The sequence below is a fragment of the Echinops telfairi genome, unplaced genomic scaffold (assembly GCF_000313985.2).
Source record: "Echinops telfairi isolate 266 unplaced genomic scaffold, ASM31398v2 ScPeMD7_5;HRSCAF=22, whole genome shotgun sequence".
NCBI classification, from domain to species: Eukaryota; Metazoa; Chordata; class Mammalia; order Afrosoricida; family Tenrecidae; genus Echinops; species Echinops telfairi.
The window spans coordinates 2948949-2973143 of record NW_022103901.1 but is presented as its reverse complement, the minus strand read 5'-3'; the positions used below and the strand labels follow the sequence as shown (position 1 = coordinate 2973143).

Sequence of the window (24195 nt, the reverse complement as noted above, 5' to 3'; positions counted from 1 at the left end):
ACTCCCGGTGTTAGTAACATCGGCTTTGCTGAATGAGGTTGAAAGCAGCCACGGACAATCCAAACACCACTACCACCCCTGCCTCAACCAGGGTTTTGCCATGCCTGATCTAGTGGCATTAGGAGTAGAACCCTCCGCCCGACTATTAGAGAGCAAACCTTTTTCTCAAGCACTGGGTGTGTGCAAAAATCAGTTGTAAAATGAGTCCCAGCACATTTCAAATGTCTGCATGCCAGAACGTGTTCTCTAAACCAAACCAACCCCCTACCGTCTAGTGGATGCTCACTCAGCAACCCTATAGGACAGACTAGAACTGCCCATAGGGGTTCCAAGGCTGTACATCTAAGGAATCAAGACTCCTCTCCTGAGGAGCAGCTGGTAGGTTTGAACTGCTGACCTTTTTGGTTTGCGGGCACGCGCTTAGCCACTCTGCCACCAGGGCACTTTGACGACAGAACAGTGAGTTAGAGATCAATAACAAATAGCATTCTGAAGAATTTCCCTACTTCTTAATAGGGAAATTAAGAATTAAACACAAGATAGCTCAAATTATAAAGGAAGAGACTGATCATTATGAAGGGATCCTGTTTCTCGAACAATAACACAAAGTGAAAAGCAGTCCACAAACTTGGGAAAGAGCTTTTTAAAAAATACTATCCAGGATATATTAAGGAAGAAAAAATTTTCTAAATCCATTAAAATTGGGCAACCCAGTAAAAAATAATGCGTGAGAAAGAGATGCAGAGGTTTCACAGAAGAGCATTTAGGAATGGGCAAGAAACATGAAAAGATGCTCACTCATTAGTCATAATCTTACAAATTAAGTCATACTCATTAGTCAAAGTCAGACAAATTAAGACCACAGATATTTTCTACCATGATTTTAAAATTCCAACAAAACTTAGGTTTGGTTATGACTCGGTGCCAGTAAGACAGCAAATGCTGACCAGTTGAGTAGGTTCGTATTTGCCACAGTTGGAAGGAGCATGGAGCTCCGCTGCTTACCCAAAGGTCGGTGATTCTAGCCCATCAGCTGGTTCCGAGGGGGAAAGACCTGGCAGTCTGCTTCCGTGTGGCAGCTGAGGAAACCCTATGGGGCAGCTCTACTCTGCCCTTGCAGGGTCACTGTGAATCAGAACCAGACAGCACACAATAGCAAATAAGGTTGGCATGCCCACACCATAGGGTCAAGTGATTCTCCTTGTTGGTATGCTGGGTGGCCAGAATCTCAGAGCCTGCAGACTTGTCCAGACCACCAAGCTCATTGTTGGGAGAATTGATTTTTCTTCCTGGCTGCCCACTGGGGGCTATTCTGAGCTGTAGGTGGCTTTCACTTCCTTTCCACAGGACCCCTGAGGTCTTCAAGTCAGACATAGTAGTGACATCTTCTGCTTTCCACATTTGACATCCTCTCAGCTTTTAAAAGGCTCATGGGTTTAGCTTAGGCCGGCTTAGATAATCCTTTTTATTAACCCCAAATCAACGGTCTGTAAACTTAGTGTGTTAGTCTGGGTTGACTAGAGAGAGATTCATGGACACTAATATGTGTAAAAGAATGAGCTTTATATAAAAGAGCAATTGTATATTGAGAAAACATCCCAGCCCAGTCTAGATCAAATCCATAAGTCCGATAATAGCCATATGTCCAACACCAATCTGTAAATTCCTCTTCGGAATTCATGCAGCACACGAAATAGCGCCGAATGCAGGAATATTACAGGCCAGTGGGTGGAAAGTCTTGTGGATCTAGTAGCAGTTGAAGCATCTCAATACTGGCAGGGGTCGCTATGTGGCTTTCCAACTCCAGGGCTGTAGCATAGCTCCATGTGTCTTGTCAGCAGGAAGACAAAGCAGAGAACCTGAGTGTAGCTGGCCTCCAGTGAGCTGTTATCTACATGGTGCCTCCAAATGAGGTCATCAAGCTGTGACCTGATTGACAGGCTAGCTTCCACCACTTCTCAAGTTGATAGATTATGTAACTACCACACTTAGCTACATTTGAAAAAGTATCTCTTGCCCTACTCTGTTTCCCTGAAAATAAGACAGTGTCTTATGTTAATTTTTGCTCCCAAAGATGCGCTAGGTCTTATTTTCAGGGGCTGTCTTATTTTTCCATGAAGAAGAATATGGTACACATTTATTGTTTATTGTTTTATTAAAAGAAACCTTGCACTTCCTGCCTGCTCTGGCTGTGCTGTGGCCAACAGTGAGCTGTGCAGCGGCGCCCACCGCTACGGTCCAGAGTCCAGAGTTACGATAGCTTCGGGGGGCCTTATTTTGGGGGATGGCTTATATTTCAGCGAGAGGCAAAACTGTAAGTAGGTCTTATTTTCGGGGGATGACTTACTTTCGGGGAAACGGTATTGGAAAAATATAATCATAGCAATAGCTCCTCATGTTCACTGATTCCACCCATGCTCCAGAAGGGCTTACCCGAGAGGGGTCTGGGGCTGTGTTGAACTTCTGCTGGTCGGGGTCTTTCCTGTGACTCCCAACAGTCCTCAACTGTGCCACATGCAAAATACATTCTCCTCATTCCAGGCTCACCCAAGGACTCGGCCCCATTCCTGGATCCCATATCCCCTTCTCTAACTCGGGTATGGAGGAGGTGTTCGTGCATAATCTGTCAATTACAATCGGGCACAGGCCCCTCCCTTTCCAGACCTCTGCTCTCAACACAAAGCGGTGAGATGATGAAAGCCACCCCTTCAAAAAGGGGAAACCATGGAAAGCAGACAGATGTTACTGGTTCTAAGCAGTTTTGAAATCCACAGACAGACTCCATGACCCAGGTTCCCAGTTCTAGGAATAATCTCAGCTCTGCCCTCCAGGCTGTTGACTCCGCTCCTGGGGTGGGGGCCTTGGGATTCCACTCTGCCGTTTTCTCTTGCTTGAAGTTGGGTAGCTTTGTCAGCCTGCTTCCCACCAGTAGCCTCCTCTCCCCACTGGCCTTCCCTTGGTCTCTCTCCATGGAAGCAGGCAGTGTTTCTGCTGATGTCATTTCCTCAAGAGCTGTGTGCATCTCCGTCAGCCTCACAGAAGCTCATCCTATTAGACCAAAGCCACATTTCCGGTCTTTCGGAGTTTGGGGCGTTTGTGGAGCTGGCTGAAGGACAGTGAGTACACTTCCCCCTGGATTGATGGAGGAAACCTAGGACAGACTTCGGAATCTCTGTAAGGAGACTGTGTCTGAGGACTTGACCTGTCAGTCTTCCCAAGCTTCCCACAAAGGGTCGGATGGTAACACACATGACCTTTCTCTGGGCCCCACGTCTGCCTGTTTCTGACTGACAGCAATGTCTGTCGTCTGGCAGGCTGATAATCTTCAATCATTCCGGCTCGCTCTTTTTTTTTTTTTTTTAACCCCATCAATTGATTTCCCTCCTCCTCCACCTCAGGTGCAAGGAGCACCTAGCTAGCACTTCCACCATGTTTCCGGGAACTCGTCCCTCACAAGTTCTGATTTCCACGTAACTACAGGACACAGTTTCTTTTGATTTCAATTGTCTTTCTGGTAAAAGTTTACAGAGCAAATTGGCTTTCCATTCAGTAGCCCACACATGCTTTGTTTCCTGACATTGGTCTACCCCTACAACGTAACAGCCCTCTTCCACCTCCTCCCCATTTCCCCTTCCGTCCTCCTTTCCTGTCCCTTCCTGCCTTCTGAGCTCTCTCCCTGGGGACACGCCACCCTTTGGATCTGATGTGCTTGATTAAGGCAGCAGTTCTCAACCTGTGGGTTGAGACCCCTTTGGGGGTCAAACGACCCTTTCACAGGGGTCACCCGGTTCATAACAGTAGCAACATGACAGTGATGAAGTAGCAACGAAAATAATGTCATGATTGGGGGTCCGCACCACGTGAGGAGCTGCAGGAAAGGGCCTCAGCACGAGGAAGGTGGAGAACCACTGCTCTAAGGTGTGCGTCCCTCTCTGACTGTGTCCCTTATGGGGCTGTGCTCCCTGTTTGGCTGAAAGTCGAGCCATGGGGGTGAGTTCAGCTCCAAGGCTGAAGGGTATCCAAGGGCCAGAGGCCCAGGGCTTCCACCAATCGCTTTCTGACCAGCAAGCCTGGTCTTGTGTATGCTTCTCAGTCCTATTACAGGACACAATTTCTGTACTCTGTTTGCCCTCCCTTAACAAGGATCCTCTTTTCTTCTGTTTCTGGCCAGCAGCACGCTTCTCACTTTGTAAGAGCCTTCACTGGCAGCATTGGAAAAACGTACTGCTCCTCGCTGCCCTCTCTCTGCTCAAAGCACTAGTCATTTTCTCCCGTGGTGCTCAGAATTCTCCCTGCCTCCACTCTCCACCCCGGGCCAAGACAACAGCCACAGTTTAGTTGTTTCTCACAACAGCCCCCACCTTCCTGTGCTGAGAGCTGTACCCACTTCTTACTGCAGTGTAACAAATCACCACCAACCCTAAACCAGTCCCCTTTATCACCCGACAGCCCCACGGGCAGAGTCTGGGCTCGGGTCTCACGCTGCCACAGCCAGGACGCCACCCAGGCCTGTGGTCCTTTCTGGGCAGGGTGGTGGTTGGCAGCCCCCGGTGCCTTGAGCTGGCAGGACTGAGGCATTGCCGCCCATTTGTGGCTTTGTTGTGTGTGGCATTTGCTCTCTCGGGTCCCTCTCAGCTTGGATGTGGGGAACAAACCACCAACCTTTTGGTTAGCTGCGGAGTGCTTTCAGCACTGCACCGCTAGAGCTCCTTCACGAGCCCCGCTGGAAGCAGAGGGTTTCCTCTGGCAGGTTCCAGACGATAAAGTCTGAGAGATCTCCAGTCTGAGCAGGCTCACCATGAAGGAATTCCCCACCTCCGAGCTGAGAGGGACCCCGAGAAAGCAAAAGCCACACACACAAAGCCACGAATGGGCGGCGCTGCATCAGTCCTGCCAGCCCAAGACTCATCTTTCCGATGGGCTTAGGAACCAAGACGCCGCTCCTCTCTCCGTCTCCAGGTGCGTCCACCCACATGCAGATCCGCCCATGTCCAAGTGTCCGGTGTGTAGACTGTTTGTTACCCATGCTACACCATGCTATTTGTCACTAGAAATAAGTATTTCACAATATGTAATTACATATTGTGTCTGTGATTAATCATTATGCTTCCATTATGTTCAATTTGCAACAATGAAAATACATCCTGTATATCAGATATTTACATGACGGTTCATCACAGTAGCAAAATGACAGCGATGAAGAAGCAACGAAAATCATGTTATGGTTGGGGGGTCACCGCCACATGAGGACTGTCTGAAAGGGTTGCGGCATGAGGAAGGCTGAGAACCACTGCAGTAAACACAAGCCCCAAGCCATAGGCGCTGCCTGCCTGGAGCCCTCCTCCTCCTACTTCGCTTGCTTCAGTCAGCCACTGCCAACAGTGGACCGTTTTGCTTGGGTATCGCATTCCCGAATTTTGAACTGCTGACCGGACGACTCATAGCTCAATGCTTAACCACTACACCAACAGGGCTAGATGCATGCCCAGATTTTAAGGAGCAAATTTGTTCTTCTACTTCTTGATTTTTAAAAAAATGTTTGGCATGGTACATAGGCGCTTCAAAAAGTTTATGAGAAAATTCCATTCTGTTCTAATTCCATCTTTCCACAAACTAACTCATCTCCTCAATGATGCTCATCCTGACAGAGGAGAGTATAGGTCTTTTCGTTGTCCTGCCTTTAGAAGCGCTAGCTACCCATCCCCCCACCTCCCGATATAAACAAGAAAAACCCCGTGCTGCCATGTTGATTCTGACTGATGGTGACCCCGACCCACAGAGTGCCAGGCCTTTTCTCTTGTGGCACCACTGGGTGAGTTTGGGCTGCCAGTTTGTACTTCAGAACTGAGAGCAAAACCCAGGATGGTCACCCCAACACAGAGCTGCCATCTTTTGGGCCAGGGCTCTGCCTTCCAGGACCACGGCTTTGCATCTATTAAGAGCCCTTCCTATCTGCCCAACTTGTAATGGCTGTTGTTTCTCTTTGTTGCTCTGCTGTGCCTGCCGTGAATCACTGTCCCTAGCCCTCTGCCTGTTGCTCTGTCCCAGTGTGTTGGCTGTTTCTTGGAGCCCCTGTGCTGCTCAGCAGGGCCTCTGCTTTGTTCGGGTCCCCCATTTCTTGTTGCCACTTCCCCCCTTGGTTCTAGAGCCGCTCCCTCTTTTCGGTGGCACATCCCTGGTGACTGTGACATGTGCCAGAGGTAACTGTTTGTAACATCCCATGTCCACAAAGGCCTTTCGTCTCCACTCAGGCTGAAATGAAAAACTGAACCCACTGCCGTGGAGTCAGCGCTGACTCACAGTGACCCTGTGCATTGTAGAGCTGCCCCTCAGCTGCGAATCTTTATGGAGACAGACTGTGAGTTAGTTAATTGTGCCAGCCTGGCCGATAATCACATGTGGTGCTGGTTGAAAGGCAGAGGGATAAATGGGTGGTGAAGCCTCGCCTTTCTAGATCTCGGGTCTCTTGTTTTGTGATGGTTGCATCGGGTGCAGTTAGCAGTTCCCTGCTTCAGCTTGCAAGATGGATTTCCTACAAGACATCCCCAAGGAGAAGCCGTATGGATCTATCCCGATGCAGCCCTGGGTGCTGGAGCAGCCGTGTGGAGACCCTTGCCAGTGCTGAGATGCTTACACATTCACGGACTCAGCTTTCCTCCTGCAGTCGGCATTATTGCCTCTGTTTTGTGAGGTGGAGGACTTTGTGGACTGGTGTTGGGTTAATGGGTTAATGTTGGACTTGTGGGCTTGGGCAGCATTGGGTTGGGATGTTTTCGTGATGCACATTTTCTTTACATAAAACTCTCTCTTATACGTGAGTTGCTGTGGATTTGTTTCTCCAAAGTACCTTGACTAATACAGACTGCTACACCTTTCTCCCACCCAGCTGAGCCTGGTCGGTTCAAACCCCCGACCTTTGGTCAGCAGCTGAGCACATTAAGCACTGGGCCGTTGGGGCCCCAGCTGGCGATAGAGCCCTGGAATAAAATAACTTCCCTTCCTGGAGTTGTGGAGCCACCGGTTCATTTTCCTCCAATTTCCAGTGCCTCTCTGAACTGCTGGGAGACATCGTGATTTTTTTTACTTAACCTGCCTTTTTTCCTCCTACTACTAATGCATAAAATCTCCATGTCCTTCCCCTTGGCTGGCTGCGTTCTGAAAATCTACGGGCCATGTCTTGGTGGGATGTGTTTTTCGCCGCTGTGTTAGGCATTTGATGGGCCCTTTATTAAGAAGCCGTGTGTGAGTGCATTGAGAAACTGCGCTGGTTCTCCCGGTGTCCATTGTTTGGGGTCTGCGCTGCCTGCCTGGCCGACAGGTACCGGCCTCTGTCCCTTTCTCTCCTGTCTCTCCTTTGTCCGTTTGCTCTAATTTCCAGGCCGTTTGCTCAGCTCACCGTCCAGCCCTCTGACTGGTTTTTATCACTTCTGCTGTCAGCATTTTCTTTTCCCAGAGCTGTTTGTTGGTGGTGTTTGTTAGCATCTTCGTCTTGTTTTGTGGCTGAAATCAATCAATTAATTAATTAATTAATTAGTTCCCAGCAGGCTCCCAGTTTCCCCACCGCACTTCAGGTAGCCTAGTGCTGGGGCACTGGCTCTCTGAAAGTTTCGCTGTTAGACTCCACCCAGGGGCGGCTCAGCAGAAGTCCCGGTTACTGAAAGCCTGCTTTGGAGCACAGCCCTGCTTTGGTGCACGTGGCTGGTCCATTGAATGGAGATGGGCTCAGGCCCCTCCCTCCACAGCACTTCCTGTTCCTGTCCTCCTCATCCCTGGGGGCCTAGGGACTTCACCACCCATCGAAGTCCTCTCTCTAAGTTTTATTTAGGTATAATTTACATGCCATAAAGTTCACTAGTCTTTTTTTGGGTTAATTTTAATAAATCATTTTATAGGGGAATCTCATAGCTCTTACATATCAATTTTAAAAAAATCAGTTTATTGGGGGCTCCTACAACTCTTATCATAATCTGTTCATACATCCATTGTGTCAAGCACATTTGTACATTTGTTGCTATCATCATTTTCAAAACATATTTCTTTCTACTTGAGCCCTTGATATCAGCTTATATTTCCCTGCCCTTGCCCTCCCTCCCTCCCTCCCTCATGAACCCTTGATAATTTATTATTTTTTCATGTCTTACACTGACCAATGTCCCTCTTCACCCACTTTTCTGTTGTTCTCCCCCCACCTTCCCCTTACCTTCCTAGTATTGGTACTCTTAATATAGGTCCTGAGGGGTTTATAGGTCCAGGATTCCCTGTGTTTCCAGCTCTTAACTATACCTGTACAGTTAAGAGGGATTTGTAAGGTAGAATTGGGGTCATAATAGTGAGGGTGGGGGGAAGCATTAAAGAACTAGAGGAAAGTTGTATGTTTCAACGGTGCTATACTGCACCCTGACTGGCTGGTCCCTTCCTTGTGACCTTTCTGTGAGGGGATGTCCACTTGCCTACAGATGGGCTTTGGGTCTCCATTCCGACCCCCTTTGTTCACATCAAAATGGTTGTTTATTTTGGGTCTTCTGAAGCCTGATACCTGATCCTATCCAAACTTCATGATCACACAGGCTGGTGTGCTTCTTCCATCTGGGCTTTGTTGCTTCCCTTCTAGAGGGCAGCTTGTTCAACTTCAAGCCTTTAAGACCCCAGATGCTGTATCTTGTAATAGCCGGGCACCATCAGCTTCCTTGCCCACGTTAGCTTATGCATCCTCTTTGTGCTCAGTGACTGTCTTAGGAAGGTGAGCATCACAATGCCCGGTTCTTAGAACAAAGTTTTGTTGTGTTGAGGACTTGAGTTGAGACCCAGTGTCCATCTACTACCTTAATATTTAACCTACAAATGTGTGTACCAGACCTATGTCCCTGTTGTTATATATTAATATATTTACGAGTCCTTAATACTCAGTTCAGTGATTATTATTTTTTTTTAGTAGATTTACAGAGTTACAGAACCATCGCCACCATTCAGACCTGGACATTCCGGTCACCCAAACCCACATCCCTGTGACATGCTGCAGTCATGCTCCTCCTCCCAGCCCCGGCTCTTCTTGGTTCGATTTAGTCATCCATTCACCACTTGGTGGGCATTCGGGGAAGAGCTTTCCTGGGAGGCTCGTGTGGACGTTCTTGTGCCGTTTTTGTGTGGACACATGTTGTCATTTCCTTTGACTCTCACCCAGGAGAATTGCTGGGTCCTATGAGCATTTTGTCTTTAATGTTCTGAGAAAGCTACAGATAGTTCTCCAAAGTGCCCCATCTTCTCCACACCCCCAACTCCTCCTCTCCCACCCCCTCCACAGTGGATAAGGGCACTAGCTACCCACTTCCTCACCAACATTTGCTGTAACTGCCTTTAGGGTTTTGACCATTGTGATGAGGACGCTGTGGTGTCTTATTTTAATCTGCACCCCTGATTCCGAACTGGGAGCCCTGGTTGCACAGTGGTGAGAGCGTGGCTGCTAACAGAAAGGTCAGCTGTTTGAACCCACCAGCTGCTCTGCAGGCGCGCGCGCGAGAGAGATGGCAGTCTGTTTCTGGGAAGAGTTCAGCCTTAGAAACCCAGGTGGTGGGTGACTGTTGATCTTGTATCCTGTCACCTTGGTGAACTCATCTGTTTATTCTAGTAATTTTCTGGTAAGAAGCGCTGGTGGTGTTGGGCTGCTGACCACACAGTCCCCAGTTGAAACCCACCCAGCCACACTGTGGGAGAAAGGGGAGGCTTTCTACTCCTGTAAAGACTGATAGCCTTGGAAACCCACAGGAGCAGTCTACCCTGTCCCAAAGGCACACTATGAGTTGGCATCGACCGGGTGACGGTGAGTCTGTTTGGAGTTTTCTGGTGACTGTAGGGTTTCCTCCACTGGGACCCGTCATCTGTGAATAAAGGCAGCGCTGTTTCGTGTCCTTCTCGTAGCCTTGCATGTTGATTAGAAGTGTTTGAAAAAAAACAGGAAGCGTGTCCTCCGGGTTTTTCTTCTTCACGCTTTAGGGTAAGGTGGCCAGATTTGAACGTTGGTAAAGCGTGACACCATTGCTAAAACTCATATCCTGGCGAAATAGCCACACGCCGGCCGAAAACCGTCTACCCTAGCTTGTCGTGCATTCTTTCCCAAAATCGGGACTTTTTAAAAACGCTGTGGGACACGGGAAAAATTGTTAAAAATCGGGACTGTCCCACCAAAAGTGGGACGTCTGGTCACCTTACTTTAGGGGCAAAAGGTACAATGATTGTAAGGCTTTTCTCGGCACGTCAGGCTGAGGGAGTTCCTGCCTTTTCATAGTTGGTAGAAAGGTTTTGCAGGGGCACTGGTCGCCTCGTGGTTATGCGCTGGGCTGCTCACTGCAAGGTCAGCAGGTTGAAACCACCTGCTGCTCTGAGGGAGAAGGACGGGGCTCTCCACTCCCATAAAGAATCAGAGTCTCTGAACCCACAGGGGCAGTGCTACCCTGTCCTGTAGGTCGCTCTGTATCGGAATGAGCCTGGTGACGTAGTGGTCATGCCTTGGGCTGCTCACTGAGAGGGCAGCAATTCAAAGCCAGAGGGCTTCAGGAGCTGGTGGAAAACTTCAATCATCTTTCAATTCCATTTTCCCACACACTTTTTGCCGCACCCTCATCATCTTCCTAACAAAGGCTGAGACTCCGGGCACGTAAATCCACACAGACTGTCCAGTCGCTGTGGCCGTCACCACGTGCAGACAAGAAGGCCCTGCGCTCCAGCCTGGGCTTCACGTCAGCGGCAGTGAGAGCAGCAGGTGAGGGCATCGTAGCGAGGGATTCTCTGGTTGAGGAGGGAGGGAGCTCAGCCACACGCCCACTAAAGACAGGCAGGTGCTAAGGTTAAACCTACCTCCTCCCACAGGGTGCCTCCAAGCAGTGCGAGAGCCGGAGGTAGCACAAGTCATTGCTCCTCACCCTGTACCAGCCACGGTCTGTGTTGTCTGCACGAGAGCATTCTCAGTGGCACCACACTGCCCGGTCGTGGGCAGGGCCTGTGGGCTCCGTCTCCATCTGTGACAGGCCAGCTCATGGCTTAGGCATTTTATCTACTCAGTTACCCACTATCTTAATTAGGTTCGTTGCTGCTTTTCACACATGGGCTGTAGGAGAAGGTCTGGGTTTTACCATGGAAATCATTCTCGCCAGTATTTTGAAAATTAATTTCTCCTGTTTCTAAAAGCATGGAAGCAAAATTGGGAGATGAAGGGAGGTATGAAATAGAGAATAAAAACACCTGTGGTGTCATTTCCGAGGGAGACTTCCTTCCCAACCTTTTAACAAAAAGCCAAACCAGTTCTAATCTGTTCACCTTCTTGCTGAGGGATTCATTCACAGTTGTGGGCTTGTTAGGGAAGAACCAAGTTGCAATTCAGGATCAGGAAAGGCTCAGGATAACAGTTCTTTGGCCAGGGCAGCCTCTTTTTAGCTGTGTTGGGGGCAGGCCTCTCCCTAACCTTCGGCCTCTCCACCCCTCGGGCCTTTGCTTCCCTCCGACAGGTGTGATCCGTTAATGACAAGTGCCCAGAGGCACACAGCTCAGGCTGGAGGGTGCCCTAGTAGGGAAAGCCCACCCACCCGTGCACCCGGTCTTCTGCTGCTTCTCAGCTGCCTCCGGTGTTAGCACTCTGTCTCCAGGATTGCGGAGCTTCCCAAAGGGCCCTGCCTCCTCTCTCTTCCTGGGTGACTTAAGTGAAAGTGTGTACCCTCCCTGCTCTGTTCCTTAATACATTCACTTCCTCATATAACATGATGTTTTGAATGCTAGTGAGTGAGTGTGCGAACGAGCCGTTTTCCTGCTGGCCTTTTGGAATCTTTCCCCTCTCTGAATGCCCCGTATGTGAGCAGCTGTGGACAGGATGGTTTGGCTCTGATTATTCTGCCAGGTAGCCTCCAAAGAAGGATGGATACAGAGCCACAGCTCTTGCTGCTGTGGGGGTGGGGAGGCCATGCCAGGGCAGTGGCTCCAGTGTTTTCTAAGTTGTAATCGTTGAGGGAGCAGAACACCAGGTCTTTCCCGCAGAGCCGCGGGAAATCTCTTGATCAATGTTAGACAGTTTTGGGATGGGGTGGTGAGGAGCTGGGTGGTATTTCGGCCTGTGGTTTATGGTACTGCCCCTCACCCTGCCCTCACTCAGTCCGATTCCAACGTTTCTGCCCATTTGACGGGGGAAGCGTGACTGCCCACTTCAGACTGTTTCTAAAGGATTTCTGCTGCGGCTTCTGTACCTCCTTCCTGTTTACAGTGACCAACTGCACACACGCTGAAAGTACATGCAGAATCGTGCACGGCTGCCCACCGCCACGTCTTGGGGAGCCAAACGATTGCAGATGGATATTTGGCGGAGGAGTGGCTAGGGAAAAAAAGCCATTAAGTGGTCTGGACAAGCCCTCCAAGGGAAGAGGGAGCAAGGCGTTATCTGCACAGAACTTGCACTGTGCGCAGTGTTCTAAGTGATCAGAGGGACTTAGAGGAAACCAGAGAATGCCTGCAGCTCATGGGCACAGACTGCGCCCTAGTTTAAAAATCGTTTTATTGTGAGTCCAAAGAGCAAGTGCGTTTTCCATTCAGTGTTTTGTGCAGCTTCCATTTGGAGCCATTGATGGCTGTCCCTCAACGTTGCGACCCTGGTCCCATTCCTCCCCCGAGTTCCCGTTTCCCTTCTATCCCCTTCCCTGCCTGCCTGCTGGCCTCTCTCCCTGGGCCCAGGCTGCTTTTCCATCTGTGTGCTTAATTGCTCTACGGCAGTGGTTCTCAACCTGTGGGTCAAGACCCCTTTGGGGGTCACATAGCCCTTTCATGGGTCACCCGATTCATAACAGTAGCAAAATAACAGTTAGGAAGTAGCAACAAAAATGTTATGGTTGGGGGGTCACCACAACATGAGGAACTGTATGAAAGGGTTGGTCGCGGCATGAGGAAGGTTGAGAACCACTGCTCTAAGGAATGGCACCTCCCTGGTGTTAACTGTCCACCCTGTGAGGCGGAGGTCAGCCTCCCTGACCCGGTCTGACACGTCTCCATCAGCTCTCGTTCCTGGGGGTGCGTTGCTTTGGCCACACACAACTCACAGACCACACTCACAATCACGAGGTCTAACGGGGAAGTTAACAGGTCAATGCCCAGGGTCAGGGGTGCTCAGGGTTCAGTTCTTGAGTCAGTATACCTTCCTAGCTGTGTCCACACAGGCTACTCCTCTTTGGTCCTCAGCTTCTCGGCCCTTGCCTGTGCTGACAGTGTTACGAAACTCTCTTGTGCTGCCAGGAAATGCCCAAAGGGCACTGCACTCCACAGGCAGCAGCAGGTCGTGTCAGCCCAAACGCAGCTTGGCCTTATCTCTGTGGGTTAGTAAGCCCAGCTCCCAGATAATGCCTGGGGGCACTATCTTACTTCACTAGCAAGCCCCCTTCCCAAAGGCATGCTGCCTTCTCCCTCCTGAGCCAGGAAGCCCACTCCTCTCTGTCATGCCCCTGGTGCAACTGCCACTCTTGGCCCCTGGGTCTGGGGTTCAAAGGGCACGCTCCACTACTGGCGCTTGTTTCTTGCTGGTGGTGGGGTTCTCATTCCTGCTTCTTCGATGGCTCATATTAAACACGAGAGGATGGCAAAACACCAGTCCTCAGAGTTCCACACACCCAATTTGCATGGCCCCGCCCACACGGATGCCATGGACCTTACAGTCCCCTGGGTGGGCCACAGACTCCTACCTCACAGTTACGTAATGCCTTCCGTCCTTTGATAGGCATGCAGAGACTGGCCAGAAGAGCCACACCATCAGCTCACTCGTCACAGAGAATTCACAGGTCCTTGGGTCTTGCTGTCACCCAGCGGAAGGTAGAGCTTCCTCCCTGTTTCAGTCCAGAGCTCCTGTCATTTGTTTTCCTGGCTGGGTCAGATTCTGCTGTTGAAATATGACTACTTACCCATCCTGCCCGCTGGGGGCTGTGACGTCAGAAGCCGTGCCACCAGTATGAAGGGTCTCCAGAAAGTTTGTGGAGACGTGGGATTCAGGTCTGTCGGCCTTTTCCTCAGCGTTTGAAGCCCCGTTGGGTTTCAGACACCAGCAGGTTGCCACAGTGGACAGGCTCCAGCAGAGGCGGCTCGAGGATCAGGGCAGGGCTGCCCACCCCAGCCATGCACACAGCAGTGACGCTGGCACCGCATGCCGCCTTCGTACATTCCTAGGGACGTTCTATTGCCTTTTAATTCCCTCGCCCCAACTCTGAAGCCCCCTCATGTGCTGGGTTTGTGAAGTGTGCAGTGGTGTGGTGAAAAGGTTTGAGATACGGTGGAGGACCAAATGAGCCCAGGCCGAGGAATGCAGGCACCGGCAGACTAGCTGGCCCGGTTGAGGCAGCGTGCCCACACAGGCCTTCCATGTGTGACAGCGGCACAAAAGCTTTCCAGGGGCCTGCATACTGGAGGGACCCTGGTGATGCCCGGGGTTATTCTTGGTCTGTTACCCTTAAGGTTGGTGGTTCAAACCCAGCCACTCCCAGAGAAAGATGAGGCTGTCTGTTCCCAGAAAGATACAGCCCCTACAACGCTGCCGAGCAGCTCACTCTGCCCTGTAGGGTTGGGGTGTCGGGGTCTTTTGCTGGCCTGTACAGCGCGTCCCCCCCCACGCCCCCTTCCAACCATGTGCATGAGACCTGGTGAGAAGGTGCCGGCATTGCCCTTACTGCCTGGAGGCTGGTGGTGTTTGCACCTGCTGGGCAGCCGGGGACAGGAGGCGCTGGTTCTGCAGCGAGAGCAGCTCCGGGTCCTCCTCTACCCTTCCTGCACTTGGGGTGACCGCCAGCACTCTGGGCCCACCTGCACCCCAGAACCCACCCATGTGGGCTAGAAGGCAGTTGGTCAATGTGGCTTGGACACCCCCACCCCCCACCCCCCACCCCCTTTCAGGCAGCAGCAGATGGGACTCTCTGGGCAGAGGGCGCTGTAGGCCCAGGAGTCCTTGGGCCCTCGCGGAACCAGGGGTCCTAAGGGGAAGGGGACCCATGCTGGCGATGCAGCAGTACGACGTGCAGCTGCAGTCCTGCACTGCTGCCCGGTGACAACAGGCTCACACGCCCCCGTGGTGCCGTGAATTGATGTGTTGTCCTGGTGACTCCGCCTAGGCTGGGTAGGAGGAGTCAGGATCTCCCCTGACCCCTCCCTTCCGCCACCCAGCCCACCACCTGATCCCTTCCGGGCTGTTCCCCAGGCTCCTCACCTCCCCCACCTGCCAGTGGCTGGTAGCAGAGCCCTGGCTGCAGCAGGCACTGGATCTGCAGCCCTGCACCAGAGCTCTGCAGCTCCTCAGGATGCTTCCCCACCCTCCAGTCCCCCTCCCCCACCCTCAACCCAGGAAGACAGCTGGCTGGCTAGTAGCTCAGCCTCTGTTGGTGGTGGTGGGAATGGCCCCAGAATCAGGGCACAGCTGGAGATAGGTGCCAGCCCCTACCCCCGGCCGTGGCGGAGGGCATGCAACCGGGGCCCTTGGGAGGACGTTAGCCACCTGGCTTTGAAGACGGCATCCTGTGGAGAGTCTGGGCCTCTGAGGCATCTGTGTGCGAGCAGCTTCTGTGCACGCAACGCATGCATTGGTGCGTGGGTATGTGTGTGGCCAAATGGGGGACAGGGGTGGAGTTACCTTGGCATGGCTGCTGTGACCAAGGCCACCCAGCTCTGTGCCCCTCCTTCCTGTGGGACCTGGAATAGGAGCAGGGAAAGGGCTCCAGCCGGCCTGTCTAGTCACAGCCCTGTCCCCAGGCTTCCCAGATGGGCTGGGAGGGTGGCCTGAGGGGTGGAGGGGGCTTCGGGGTGCTGCAGCACCACTGTCCTGTCGTAGATGTCATGGTGGGCAAGGCATTCTGAGTGTGTGCGCACTGGGGCCATGTGTCACTGGCTTGCAGGCTGATGTAGGGTGGGCCCACTCAACCCTTCGGATGCTAAGGACCTCCCCTCCCCCTGCCTCACCAGCCTGGAATGGGGATCAGTGAGCAGAGCCCTGGACACCTGAGGGGGAAGGGAGCTGGTGCTGTGTGGGGAAGTTGGACGGGAGATGGAAGTCAGATGAGCATGCAGCATCTGCTGACCTGGGTGGGCTCGGCTCAGTGCCTGTGCCGTTTCAGGGATCAACGCGCAGGCGCGACGGCTTCAGCGGACCCGGGCCAAGGGCACGGCCACAGGTGCCCGGCGGCCCTCGCCACCCGGCCTGCGCCGCAGCCTCAGTGAAACCAGCCTGAGCACAGCCCCATCCACAGACGCGGGCAGGACTCACTACGCCACCCTGCCCGCCTCCCGGGGGCCTGACAAGCCACCCCGGGACGCAGGGGGCTCAGCTGATGAGGGAGCCATGCGGCCCCCACTTCACCAGTCACCACATCTGCTCCTCCTGCAAGGCTACAGCCAGCAACACGTGAGTGAGCCCCCCTCCACCACCACCAGGGCCAAGGGTGGGGCCTGCTCCGACCTGGGGACTTAAGAAGGTCAGGGGTGCCCTTTCCAGGCCTCATGCACACACCTAGTGCAATCAACAGGGACCGTGATGGCAGGTGCTCAGAGCCTAGCAGCTGGTCGTCTCCAGCCAGGCTCCTCTGAGACCTCCTCCCCAGGGAGTGTCTGTCATGTGTGGGTGGCGGTCCTGGCCTGGCCGTGTCATTGAGCAGCAGAGGACTCCCCTCTGCCCATGGCCTGAGCCCCCTGCTCCCTTTCAGGACAGCCTGGTGTACATGCTCAACCGGGACCTGCACACGGTGGGCCAGCGCACGCCTGCCAGCCGGCCCAGCATCAGCCTGGCAGCCCCCGACATCCTCCCCCTGCACTGTACCATCCGGCACCGCCATGGCCGGGCAGCTGGCGACACCTTGGTGCTAGAGCCCATTGCGGGCGCGCCCGTGGCCGTGAACTTTGTAGAGGCAGGCGGCCACCCGGTGGAGCTGCACCACGGGGACCTGCTCTCCCTGGGCCTTTACTACCTGCTGCTCTTCAAGGACCCACGGCCCGCTCAGCCGCTGCCCCCCCAGGCCCTGGCCCGCCTTGGGGCTGCGCCTCGGAGCTGCCGCCTCTGCGGGGCCCTGCTTGGGGCCCCGGGTGCCACCCACCCCCCAAAGCCAGGTCCTGAGCCTGCCCTGCGGCGGCAGCTGCAGCTGGCCTTCGAGCCCTCGCAGGAGGAAGCACTGCTGCGGCGGATCCTGACGCTGGTGGACCCCGCAGGGGATGACCACAAGCTGGCACCCGCCTTCCTGCTCTGCCTGTGTGTCCAGCATGCCGCCGCCTGCTTCGGGCCTGATGCCTTCGGCCAGTTCCTGCTGAAGATGACTGGGGCCATCCGGGACACGGTCTGGGTCAGTCATGGGGCCTGTCCTTGTCCATGTTTGCAGGGAATGATGAATCAGGGCTGGCTCAGGCCCCTGGGTCGGCAGTGACGTCATGAGTTCTGGTGTGCACTGGGACCTTCTGTTTGGTTCCCAGGCTGAGATACCAAGGTGTGCTGTGGCGCCTGGGTGGCCGTTAAGGGCAGTCCACAGGCCTTATGTCCTTGCATTCCTGCCGCTGTCTGTGCAGCCGTCTCCATCCCCCCAGGAGCGCTGGGTTTGCTGAACAGCTGGTGTGCGCCCCAGAGCAGTGAGCTGCTGCCAGCCCCCACCTTCCTCAGTCCCCCACTCGGGTGCTTGGCCTGGCCGGTCAGCTTTACCGTCAAATATTGCTGGAGGTCTGTGTTCCTAGGCCTCAGCGCCGCCCACTGCCCTCCCCTTATGCTGTGCCGGGTCGGGCAGACAGACCTCTGGCTCCCAGGGGTGATGCCTTTTCCTTGGTGCCATCAAGTGCATGCTGACTGCAGGACAAAGCGGCAGTGCCTGGGGGCTTGCCCAGGATGTCCTTCCTCAGAGTGAGTGACTGCGGGGCTGCCCCAGGGGCTGTACCCTGGTGTTGGTGCACGTCTGCTGAGACTGGTGCCCCAGCCCCTCTCTCCACTCCCCAGACCGGTGTTTCTCGGCCGTCAGGCAGTGTGTCCATCTCACGGATCACATCACAGCAGGCACAGGGCTCTGCGGGGCCAGGGGTGATTGCTACCAATGAGTAGCCTCGCCGCCTGACCAGGACAGCTTTATAAGGGCTGGCCAGGCCCCATCCTGCCCCGCTGGGGTGTAGACCAGGTTCCCAAACTCTGGGAGACACATTTTGTCCTCACTTGGCACCAGTAAGTGCTAGCAGGGTCTCCAGTCTGGCAGAGGAGCCCTGGTGGTGCAGCAGGTTAAGCAGAAGACTGCCAACCACAAGGTCAGTAGTTCGAGCCCATCAGCACTCCTTTGGGTAAAAGATGAGCTTTTTTGCTCCTGCAAAGAGTTAGTCTCTGAAACCCACAAAGCAGTTCTGTCCTGTGCTCCAGGGTCAGAGTCGGCGTCTGCCAGGGGCAGGGCGCGTTTATTGTTTGAGCCCTTTGTCCTGTGCTTGCCATTTTCACTGGCAGCTGCCGTATGCGATACAAGGTTCTGGCCTAGGCCTCCCTCTCTTGAGGCCCCAAGACCCCACCTCTAGCTGGTGGTGTGGGTGGGGTCCTTGTCTGCCTCTCCCTCCCACCCTCTCACTGTCTCTCTCCCTCTCTCCCATGGTCACAGGAGAGAACCAGAGACCTCGCTGAGAAGCAGGCGCAGCTGTAAGTGGGCCGTCGGAGACCACCCCTCAGACACCCAGGGCGGGTGTGTGTGTGTGTGTGTGTGTGTGTAACCCTGAGCATTGGGACGCGTGAGCAATGGCAGTGTTTTCAAAGGGGTGCTGAGTGCAGCCCTTGGGACTTCTGTTCCGGACACATCATCTCAGACAACAGACATGACAGCTGGTGGTCACATGGGCAGCATGGAGGGGCCCAGGCGACGTGCCTCCCCGTGCACTGGGCCTCCATCTCCGCATAGCGTGTCCCTCCCGCTCAGGGGCTTGGTGGCACTGGTGTCATGAAGGCTGAGGTGGTGGTGGGGTGTTAGCCGGGTGGGTGGGTGGGTGGGGCTTCACACTGGCCTGCCCTACTCTCCTGACCTGCCGCCTGGGTGAGGGGACAGGAGCTAGGGCTCAAGGAGCGCCCCGGCAGCGCAGCACCCTCGCCCTCATCATGCACAGAGATGGCCCAGCCTGTGTGCGTGTCTGCTGCATGGCTTCGGGCGGACCCTGTGTGTTAGCAGCTGTCTGCTCAGTGTCACATGGGGACCCTGGGAAATGTACCCATTGTGTGGGCAGCAGGGGTTGTGGTGCTCCCCAGCTGACGGGAGAGGGTCTTGGGGTCAGTGCTGTTGGCAGTTTCTCTCCGGGACCCCTTCCCACCGAATGTGTATTCAAGTGTGAGAGAGGAGACAGGAGGACGCTGCCCCCGGGGCTCTGGGTCCTTCCTCCCAGAGGTCAGCCTTGGGTGACCTCTGCTCCGCATGTGCTACACAAGTTGGGGGCCATTGAGGGGATTCTGCCTCACAGCTACCCCCAGTGACAAAGCAGAGCTGCTATGTTGGGGCAGATCACAGGGGTGGGGGTGGGGGATCTTGAGCTGCTGGCGTTTCAGTGTGTAGAAGAGCACTTAGCCCCACTCACCCATCCACAAACCCACTGCCATGGCCCAGTCCTGGCCAGCTCACGTGGCCCTGGCCAACAGAGTGGGGCTGCCCCGACGGGTTCCTGAGGCTCCCCGCCATCGAGTTGGTGCTGGCTCACAGTGACCCTGGAGGACAGGGCAGAACTGCCCCTGTGGGTTTCTGAGACTGAAACTTCTTATGGGAGTAGAAAGCCCTTTCTCCCTGGGAGCGACTGGTGGTTTCAAACCGCCTGTTGCAGTTAGCAGCCCAGCCCTTAACTATGGTGACATCAGGGCCCCCTCCCACCTCACCCCCCCCCCAGCTGTTGGTGGGCTGGAGACGCCGATCTGGTTAGCAGCCCACTGCTCAGCCCGCGGCAGCACCAAGGCTCCTCTTCTAGCTCCCTCCATAGACAGCTCCCCACGCCGCTGGCCATGCTCAGCAGGGGGCTTGTGGGCGGGGCGGCAGCCCACAGGCCCCGCCCAGTCCCAACACCCCATTCTCACCCTGGCAGCCAGGAGCCAGCCTCTGGGCCAAGTGTGACCATGGCCGAGCTGGCCCCCGACCTGCAGCACGTGCTCTTCTGGATGGCCAACGCCGTGGAGCTGCTCTACTTCCTGCAGCAGAAGTGCCCGCTCTACGTGCAGGCCATGGAGGCCCCACCGGGCAGCACAGGTGGGCGCTGCTGCTCCCCTTGCACCCCGAGGGAGAGGCTGACCTGCCTGCTCCTCCTACAGAGGGCACATGCCAGAGGGAGCCCAGTGACTTCGCTGTGGGGCCTGCTGTGAGGAGGAGTTAGCTCGCTCCCTTGCCTGCCAGCAGTGCCCAGGTGGGGAGCTGGGGCCCGCCCTCAGCTGTAGGAGCAGGGCAGCTTCTCCCCATGGCCCTGGCTGCCCATGGCTCTGGGCTGGTATTGCTCTTGGAGAATTGCTACGGGCTGAGTCTCAGGCCTCCATGGTGTTCTGTGACCATCGGGTGGCTCCAATTTGAATGTGTCTGGGCACGTGTGCAGGGTCCCGCCCCCAGGCAGTGTGGCCCACGTGGGCTCTGCCTTGCCCCACCTCCCAAGACTGGCTCGTGCCACTCCCCCACTTCTTTCCAAGCCTGAATGGGACACTGAGAGGCCCCTTCCTGCAGCAGGCTCCAGGGAGTCCCTGCTCTCGTGCGCGCTGACGGCCAGCGAGGAGGCCATGGCGGTGCTGGAGGAGGTGACCCTGTATGCCTTCCAGCAGTGTGTGTACTACATTTCCAAGGTGCCCTGGCGGGAATCCCCTGCTGGCGGGCAGGTGTGGGCGGGGGTCCCACTCAGGACCAAGGGAATTGGTTGTGGCCCTGCAGTGCCTGTACACGTGCCTCCCGGCCCTGCTGGAGTGCCCCCCGTTTCCGGTGGAACGCCGAGAGAGCTGGAGCCCCGGGCCTCGCCTCCCCGAGGAGCTGCACCGTGTGGTGTCCGTCTACCAGGACACCCTGGATCTCCTGAGGCAGCTGCAGGTGCACCCTGAGATCGCCGCCCAGATGCTGGCCTACCTGTTCTTCTTCTCCAGCACGCTGCTGCTCAACCAGCTTCTGGACAGGGGTGAGCACCGCACGGGGAGCGGGGCCACCTGGACGGGCACTGCCACAACCAGCAGCCAAGGAAACAGCAAAAGCCCTCAGGGAGGAAGGGGCAGGAGACTCTGGGACCAGCGAGGGCAGGGGCGTGGGGTCACCGGAAAGGGTGCAGTGCCCCTTGGAGAAGGCTGGTGGACGTGTCCCCCAGGTCCCTCGCTGAGCTGCTTCCACTGGCCCAAGGGTGTGCAGGCCTTTGCACGTCTGCAGCAGCTCCTGGAGTGGGCGAGGGGTGCCGGCCTCGGGGCTGCGGGCGAGCAGTTCTTCCGGAAGCTGTCCTGCACCCTCAACCTACTGGCCACTCCCAGTGCCCAGCTCGTCCAGGTAGGAGGAAGGGGGAGGTCATCCAGGTGGGCGGGTCGGGTCGGGCCAGGAACTCCCCACCTTGGCCCTGGGGTGACACCCCCATAGTGGCCAGGAGGGGGTTCCATGCCAAGAGGGACCCTGGTGTCCTGGATGGTAGGTCTCTAGAGGTGTCCTCACCCACACCTGCTTGTCACCAGATGACTTGGGCCACACTGCGGGCCACCTTCCCTGCCCTCCGCCCTGCCCAGCTCCACCGGCTGCTGACCCAGTATCAGCTGGCCTCTGCCATGGGCCCCACCAGTGCCTGGGAGCCGGGTGCCCCCGATGGCCCTGACGCCTGCAAGTCTGGTGAGCCTGCGTCGGGCAGGGCACGGGCGGGAGCCAGTCAGTGTCCACTGCCTTAGGAGCCCCTCCCTGAGGATGTCCCGGGGCCCCCAGACCTGTAGGCCTGGCCCACTGGGGTACCCGCTCTTGGAGCCCCTTCCCTCATGGGGACACTGGAGGGAAGACCCCCGGTCTTGAGCATCCATAGCTGAGGCCAGGCTCCACGTCCTGTTCCTTGCAACTTCCTCTCTCACCCCTGTGGGGCCAGTCCCTCCCCAGTAGCCAGAAAGGTGGTCTCCGGGCATGGCCTGCTCACACGTGACTGATGGGCATACTCTTGCGTATGTGTCCACGTCCTATGTTGCACAGGCCTTTTTCTGTGTGGTCCCGTGTGTTAGAACAGGGAGTCGAGGGAGGAACTGGGGAGAAGAGACGGTCAGCACATGGTTTCTAGAACCTGCTCCCGGACCCTGGTTGAGACACCGGGTCTGTGACCATGTGTCCCACCCAGTGCTGTGGGGTCTTATGTCCCAGGCCTGCCATTTGGTGGATAAGGGACCATCAGGCAGTAACAGCCCTGGGGTTTGGGGGGCATGAGGGAGCAGTTCCCCCTACTTGGTGTGGCTCTTGTACAGGACTGTCCCTTCAGAGACCCAAGGGTATAGGAGGAAGAGGGGTGACAGCCTAGATGGCTGGTCACAGGCCAGAATGTGCCCTTCTGTGCTGCCCAGTGGGTCAGGGAGTCCCTGTCGCAGCACCCTGGGGCCCAGTGTAGGAGTGGGGGCTGCAAACTTGCTGCGGACAGCATAGCCCTGCCCCCTCCCAGAGGACGTCCTGGAGTCGTACGAGAGCCCTCCGCCCATCATGCTTCCCAGCGCCGGCTTCCAGGTGGACCTGGAGGTGGAGCGGCTGCACGACCGTGTCTACCAGCACCTCCTCTACCTCCGCCACTTCCTGTGGGGCCTGCAGAGTGGAGCTGGCCCCGGTGGTGGGCCCCCATCCCCTGAGAGTCTGGAGGTATTGGGGTGTGGGGAGCCCTGGGGGGCCTCGTCATCTCAGGGAGAGACCTCTGGGAGTGGCCCTTCAAGTGGAAGCCACAGGTCACTCCCACTGGCTGCAGCACTTGGTCGTCAGGGCCCTGTCAGCTGCTCTCAGCCACCAGCCAGCACAGCATGGCGTGGAGGGAGGGGCTGGGGGTCCTGGCCCGCGTTCTTGCCCACACTGACCTGAGGTTGAACTTGGCCCCCACCTTGGGGTCCTCTTCCTTGCTTCTCAGTGCCCAGAGACCAGGCCCCCTCCTCACGCTGCACCGTTTCAAAGCTGAGAGAAGCAGGTGAAGTCCCGGGAAAGGCTCTAGGCCATCCCATTGAAACGGCCACCGGGGGGGCGGACAGCCTGGTGCTGCTGGGAACAGCTGTCTTCCTGCCGCTGCTCGTCAGAGCCCCGGGCGGTGGGCATCCGAGCAGAGCAGACCTGGCCGTTGTCCTGTAGGGTCCCGGATGCTCAGCAGGTGCCTGCTCTTCCTCTGCCAGGGCTCCTCTGAGGGCCAGCACAGCCCCCTGGACTCTCAGCCTCCTGGCAGAAGTAGGGGCACCCTGAGCAGGCAGCCCAGCCACGGGCCCCACCCACCCTCAGACCCCTCATGCCTCCTGACGCCGCCCAGCACCCCGCTTGGACTGGAGCCCCCCACCCAGGACTGGCCTGAACCCAACAGGAAGGCCCCCCCTGAGGTGAAGGGAAGCAGCCCCCAGGATGCAGCCACGGAAGGTAAGGTGACCTGAGGCACAGAGTCCCTCATCCCGAGAGTGGTCGCTGGGTCCCTGCCATCAAGCACCCGGATAGACTAGGGTCCAGACATTAAGGGTGGCCAAACCCAGGGCTGTGGGTTGGGTGGGGGACGGGTCCCCGAGGCCACAACTCTAGCAGCGGGGCTCCTGGTCTAAGTGCTGGGGCTGACGCTGAGGGAGCTGGTGGGCCCCTAGGGAAGGGGCCCCAGGGCTTCATGGCAGCCCTGCCCTGCTGCTTCCCACAGGGGTCCCGTCGTCGTCCAGCAGCAGCTCCCTCCCTGAGGACGCCCCCTGCTCGCTGGTGGTTGTGGAGCTGGAGCGGGGCCCCTCTGGGCTGGGCATGGGCCTGGTGGACGGCCTGGTGAGTGCAGGGGGAGTGGCCCTCTTGTAGCCACTTCAAGGGACTGAGACCCTTGTCTACAGCCGGGCCTCTGCTCGTCCCCCAGCACACGCCCCTGGGTGCCCCTGGCCTCTACATCCAGACGCTGCTGCCTGGAAGCCCCGCAGCGCTGGACGGGCGCCTTTCTCTGGGGGACCGTCTCCTGGATGTGGATGGCACCAGCCTGGTGGGCATCGGCTACCTAAGGTACCTGTTGGGGCCTGCCCTTGGACCCGGGCTGGGGTTT

General features: G+C 56.0%; 1 protein-coding gene across 2 annotated transcripts in view; it reads left to right on the top strand.

The window, feature by feature from the left end:
- Positions 1 to 24195, top strand: part of RADIL (Rap associating with DIL domain) — a 36670-nt gene that overhangs the window by 12218 nt on the left and 257 nt on the right. The window contains exons 2-13 of one of the 2 annotated variants that reach the window (XM_004705898.2): positions 16116 to 16402; positions 16701 to 17330; positions 18606 to 18643; positions 20059 to 20219; positions 20685 to 20797; positions 20883 to 21120; positions 21304 to 21476; positions 21656 to 21806; positions 22609 to 22799; positions 23315 to 23549; positions 23815 to 23930; positions 24016 to 24155. In XM_004705898.2, the coding sequence (XP_004705955.1) occupies positions 16116 to 16402; positions 16701 to 17330; positions 18606 to 18643; positions 20059 to 20219; positions 20685 to 20797; positions 20883 to 21120; positions 21304 to 21476; positions 21656 to 21806; positions 22609 to 22799; positions 23315 to 23549; positions 23815 to 23930; positions 24016 to 24155 (2473 nt within the window). Of the gene's footprint in view, positions 1 to 16115; positions 16403 to 16700; positions 17331 to 18605; positions 18644 to 20058; positions 20220 to 20681; positions 20798 to 20882; positions 21121 to 21303; positions 21477 to 21655; positions 21807 to 22608; positions 22800 to 23314; positions 23550 to 23814; positions 23931 to 24015; positions 24156 to 24195 lie in introns of both variants that reach the window. The other variant, XM_045284995.1, reaches the window with a different exon arrangement.